At 42.5% G+C, this 6,010-nt stretch overlaps 2 protein-coding genes across 2 annotated transcripts in view; one reads left to right on the forward strand and one right to left on the reverse strand.

Annotated features, from left to right (window-relative positions):
• Positions 1–6,010, reverse strand: part of AMBRA1 (autophagy and beclin 1 regulator 1) — a 239,126-nt gene that overhangs the window by 34,327 nt on the left and 198,789 nt on the right. The gene's annotated exons all lie outside the window — the stretch shown is intronic.
• LOC105888081 (serine/threonine-protein kinase VRK2-like) overlaps positions 1,015–6,010 on the forward strand; it is a 12,642-nt gene continuing 7,646 nt past the window's right edge. The window contains exon 1 of the mRNA XM_012812091.2: positions 1,015–1,021. Within this exon, the coding sequence (XP_012667545.1) occupies positions 1,015–1,021 (7 nt within the window). The remainder of the gene's footprint in view (positions 1,022–6,010) is intronic.

Here is a 6,010-nt window from a genome sequence, read left to right on the forward strand (position 1 = left end):
AAAAAAAAAAACTTTGTAAAATATATCTGAACCTAATGGTTTGTACAACTGGAGAATCGTTCTAGATTAGTTAACAATTAAATATAACTCCACCAGTGTAAGGGTGTGAGGTACAGTTGTCCAGGAGACGATTTTGTATAGTATTTTTCTTGTACATTACTTCCAGTAAATATTTGGAAATATATCGAAGTAAACTTGATTTTTCTTTTTTTTGTCACAAGAAAATATTGAGAGTTATTGTTGCAGTTCTGATGAGCTGCAGGTTTTCTGAACTCACTTCTGGAGGTGCAGAGCCACAAACGCACTTTCGGGGCCTCGTTTTGCTCGAATATGAATTTAGATAGGTATCAAACTGTAACTAAGACAATATTTGATAAATGTTGGATGACATTTAATTTAATGGAGCATGTACTTATTTGCATTTGCTGGCAGTTCAGGCATAGTTAAAGTGAGAGTTCTCCTATATTTCATAATAACTGGGTCTGCCAAAACCCATGTATTAAATAAATTGTCCAAGTGAAACTCGACTAACTTTGGCCTTTGTGTATTTCCTGAAGGTAATATTGTTAACTGTTAATAAACACTCCTGATACTACATTTAAGTGTTTGCAGATTCTGCAAACTAATTGTTCATTGTAATGTTGAAATAATTTGGATATTTCACATTGAAATGAAAAGCCTTTCTCTGGAACATTTTAGACTTGCATTTTAAATGCATGAAATGTAATTGATTTATTTGTAATATTTTAAATGGTATTAATAAACTCAGATAAAAGACAAAAAAAAAATAGAATAAGGACAAAATTCAAAATGACTCAACAAGGGGGAAGAGAAGAATCTAGTACACATAGATATTCAAGGAAGAAAGAAACCTGGAAAGCAGCAACACCTGAGAAAAGATGGGAGGTAAAGCACAGACAGCCAAAAAGCTGATTTGGTAGGAAATAGGACACAAACACCACTGTGCCTACAACAAAATTAGCAAAGAATCAAAGCACCACGCATAAAACCACAATGGCAAGTAAATCTTAGACTGTCTCTCTGCTTTGCTGATGCGGCTGAGGACAGAAACCTAAAATGAAGGAAAGTAGACATTAAGAACAGCAGTTTTCAAACTCAAGTATGTACCATAATCATCTGAAAATCTTGTTGTAAAAAATACAGATCCTGGGTTCCTTTGACTACCATTCTTACTCTGCTTTTAGGTATGAAGTGGATCTGTATTTTAACAAGAACCTCATGTAGTTCTAGCAAAGATCGTCCAAGAACTACAGTTTGAGAAGCGCTGATCCAGAGGTCTGAAGAACTTAGAATAAGTGTACCACGGCTAATAGCAATTAGCAATTCATTTTCAGAAGAGTTTTCATATGGGATTGTGCAAGAGATCATCTCTTGGGGAGAGATGTCACTTAGTGGGAATTAAAATAAATCAACACTCTGGAGAATGCTCTCCTGGGAACATCTGTTGGACCAACAAGTTCACCTCTCTAAACACTACTGCAGTAAATTCCCAGAGGTAACACAGAGAAGGGGAATTCTGGGTAGAGAAGCTCCAGGACAATCTCATGACCCACAAAAGCATTCCTTGAAGGCGAGAGCTTGATACTAAGATGGAGACACCCATCTATACTTACCTGTTAAAAGAAGATGCTCTAGTATCTCATTAAACCCTCACATCCTATTCTCAGACAAAATTTCACTTCTTGCCTAAGGTGACCAGATTTTAACATTGGTAAACCAGGACACCATCGATGGGGGGTGGGGCCTGACAACAATGCAAACTTTGATAAGCAGTTCTTGATAATCACTTCTCAACAATTATTTGTTATTATTACAGTTTAACATAAAATTAACAAAAATAATATAAAACTTATATCCTGGCAAAATAGCCACATGGCAGCCGAAAACTGTATATTCCCTTACTGTTCTCCCGCCTGTTTGTGCATTCTTTCCAAAAATCAGGACTTTTTTAAAACGCTGTGGGACGTGGGACAAATTTTTAAAAATCAGGACTGTCCTGCCAAAAGCGGGACATCTGGTCACCCTATTCTTGCCTTAAACATGATACAGCACAGTTGTTTAAAATCCTGTGGTCTGGCTCGACGCCTATAGCTCAACCGGCTAAGGCGCCAGCCACGTACACCTAAGGTGGCGGGTTCGAATCCCCAGCCCGGACCCGCCAAACAACAATGATGGCTGCAACCAAAAAAAAAGCCGGGCGTTGTGGCGGGCGCCTGTGGTCTCAGCTACTTGGGAGGCGGAGGCAGGAGACTCGCTTGAGCCCAGGAGTTGGAGGTTGCTGTGAGCTGTAATGCCACGGCACTCTACCAAGGGGGACAGCTTGAGGCTCTGTCTCAAAAAAAAAAAAAAAAAAAAATAAAAAAATAAAATCCTGTGGTCTTCCTTTCCACCAATGAATACCTTTAGACTAAGGGGCAACCAAGACCTGGAAAACCAGAAACCTTTCTGTAGTAGAAAGTCAGAATGGATACCGGAATCCTGTCTCTTGGTTAAGAACACTTTCCAAATGGGAACTTTCTAGTTACTTATAATTCAGCTCTCTCCTAGTGGCAAGCAGTACCTACTAAAAGTCAAAGAAGACTCACTGGAGGCCTCAAAAATAGCTCTTGTCACCAGGCATGCAGTGGCTGGCTAGTTGCCTTGACCCCTTTAGCAGAACAGCCATGGACTAATTGGATTAATTGGATTACCACATCTCTTCAGCAGAGTTCTCCAAATGCATTCCCTGAGTTGCCAGCCCCATGGGCAACAAGAGATCCCATCATCGTGGCTTCTGCTTTGAGGCTATTTGTCCCTTAGCCAGATGTTTCTGGCTACTTACAGAAAAGAACCTTTCTAGAAAGACAAGAGCCCTGGCCTACAGAAGAGGCTAGAGATATCTATTAGAGTTATTGAAACCAGACTGTCTCTTAATGATTATAAATAATTACTGCATGATTAGGCAGGGAGGGTTAGAAGAACAGCTGTTAGGTGGTAAAAAAACAGAGACCAGGTGCTTTTATCAGCCAAGTTCGCTTCTGATAAGCAAAAGAAGAATATTTAAATAAAAACTCAATTTCCATTCTCAAATATCTAGATAAGAATATAGGCTTGATTGATGAACTTCCTACAAAGTCTTCTTCCAGTGTCAAATATTTCCAGAGTGTCATGGAATTCAAGAATCAGAACTTTGTCATTGTGATATCAAGCTTTGTTTCTGCTCCCTTCAGAGGCTTGGTGAAACATGATGTTACCTATCATTGGTACTTCTAGTTACCACCCAGAAATGAAAAAAAAAAAAAAAAAGCACACTTTTTTTTTTTTTTTTTTTGAGACAGAGCCTCAAGCTATCCCCCTGGGTAGAGTGCCGTGGCATTACAGCTCACAGCAACCTCCAACTCCTGGGCTCAAGCGAGTCTCCTGCCTCCGCCTCCCAAGTAGCTGGGACCACAGGCGCCCGCCACAACGCCTGGCTATTTTTTGGTTGCAGCTGTCATTGTTGTTTGGCGGGTCCGGGCTGGGGATTCAAACCCGCCACCTTAGGTGTACGTGGCTGGCGCCTTAGCCGGTTGAGCCACAGGCGCCGAGCCAGCACACTTTGTTTTTAATCTTTTTTTTTTTTGTTTTATTATGTCACCCTCGGTAGAGTGCCATGGCGTCACAGCTCACAGCAACTTCAAACTCTTGGGCCAAAGCGATTCTTTTGCCTTAGCCTCCTGAATAGCTGGGACTATAGGCACCCGCCACAACACCTGGCTATTTTTTTTGTTGCAGTCGTCATTGTTGTTTAGCTGGCCCAGGCTGGGTTTGAACCCACCAGCCTTGGTATATGTGGCTGGTGCCCTACTCACAGAGCTATGGGCACCAACCAAAACAAACTTTTTTTGAATTCTCTTTCATTCTTTCAGTTTCTATTAAATGTCAGGTACTCAAACTTCATAAAGACAAAATAGAAATAGCTTCTGTTCTCTCAAGGAGTTTGCAGTTCAGGAAAGGAGAACAACATGGATACTTGTATCTACAGTATGCTGTGATGGTGACACAAGGAGGTAGTGATGAATTCCACTAAAAAAGGTACCACAGAAAGGAAGAGCTGAGAATAGTTGAAGATGGGGGAGAGGGCATTCCAGGTGAAGGTACCTTGGTAAGAAAGTACCTCACAGCTTGGTGCCTGTAGCTTAAGCAGCTAAGGCGCCACATACACCAGAGCTGGCAGGTTCGAATCCAGCCTGGGTCTGCTAAACAATGATAACTATAACCAAAAAATTGCTGGGTGCTGGGGCAGGCACCTGTAGTCCCAGCTACTTAGGAGGCTGAGGCAAGAGAATAGCTTAAGCTCAAGAGTTTGAGGTTGCTGTGAGCTGTGGCGCCACAGCACTCTACCTAGGGCTACAGCTTGAGGCTTTGTCTCGAAAAAAAATAAAACAATAAAAAAAATTAAAATTAAAAAATTTTAAAAAATCTACAAAACAAACAGAAAAAAAAAGAAAGTACCTCATCAAATTCAAAGAGCTTGGAAAGTAGTTCAGGGCTCGGCGCCTGTGGCTCAAGTGGCTAAGGCACCAGCCACATACACCTAAGGTGGAGGGTTCAAATCCAGCCTGGCTTGCCAAACAACAATGACAGCTGCAACCAAAAAATAGCCGCGCACTGTGGCGGGCCCCTGTGGGCCCAGCTACTTGGGAGGCTGAGGCAGGAGACTCGCTTGAGCCCAGGAATTGGGAGGTTGCTGTGAGCTGTGATGTCACAGCACTCTACCCAGGGGGACAGCTTGAGGCTGTCTCAAAAAAGAAAAAAAGAAAGTAGTTTAGTACAGATGGATAGAAGATATCTGTAGGGGACAGGGGAAGAAGAGGTTGGGGGGTAAAAACCTCAGAACTTTCCATTATTTTGTATATTCTGGGTCCTATCTCTAGCTTTTTCTTTTTTGTGAGATAGTCTCACTTTGTTGCCCTTTTTCTTTTTTGTTAGATAGTCTTGCTTGTTGCCCGTGGCATCACAGCTCAGAGCAACCTCAAATTCTTGGGCTTAAGTGATTCTCTTGCTTCAACCTCCCAAGTAACCACAACACCCGGCTATTTTGATTTATTTATTTATTTTTTGAGACAGAGCTTCAAGCTATCGCCCTGGGTAGAGTGCAGTGGCATCACAGCTCAGAGCAACCTCCAATTCCTGGGCTTAAGCAATTCTCCTGCCTCCGCCTCCCAAGCAGCTGGGACTACTACAGGCACCCACCACAAGACCTGGCTAGTTTTTGGTTGCAGCCGTCATTGTTGTTTGGCGGGCCTGAGCTGGATTCGAACCTGCCAGCTCAGGTGTATGTGGCTGGTGCCTTAGTCACTTGAGCCACAGGCGCCAAGCCTTATTTATTTTTTTTATTAAGTCATTTGTACACAGATGGTAAATACATTCATGCCACCATGGGATTCAATGTGTTGATTATCTGTACAAATTGGAGTGCTTACATCCTACTAATCAACATAGCCTTCACTTTATTTACCCAATTACAGCATTAAGACTGTGTTCTTATTTCTGTATTTGTGTTCTACAATAGATCCAACTTGTACTTGCAATATGGCCCAGCTATTTTTAGAGACAGAGTCTTGGTCTTACTCAGGCTGGTCTCGAACCTGTGAGCTTAGGCAATCCACGTGCCTCAGCCTCCCAGAGTGCTAGCGTTATAGGCGTGAGGTGCTGTGCCCAGCCCTCTTTTTTCTTTAAAAAAAAAAAGCTATGGGTTCGGTGCCTGTGGCTCAAGCAGCTGAGGCGCCAGCCACATACACCTAAGCTGGTGGGTTCAAATCCAGCCTGGGCCCACGAAACAACAGTGATGGCTGCAACCAAAAAATAGCCAGGCATTGTGGTAGGCACCTGTAGTCCCAGCTACTTGGGAGGCAGAGGCAGGAGACTTGCTTGAGCCTAGGAGTTGGAGGTTGCTGTGAGCTGTGATGCCAAGGCACTCTACCTAGAGCAACAGCCTGAGGCTCTGCCTCAAAAAAAAAAAAGAAAA

Source organism: Otolemur garnettii, unplaced genomic scaffold (genome assembly GCF_000181295.1).
Source record: "Otolemur garnettii isolate 467f Iridium unplaced genomic scaffold, OtoGar3 scaffold00001, whole genome shotgun sequence".
NCBI classification, from domain to species: Eukaryota; Metazoa; Chordata; class Mammalia; order Primates; family Galagidae; genus Otolemur; species Otolemur garnettii.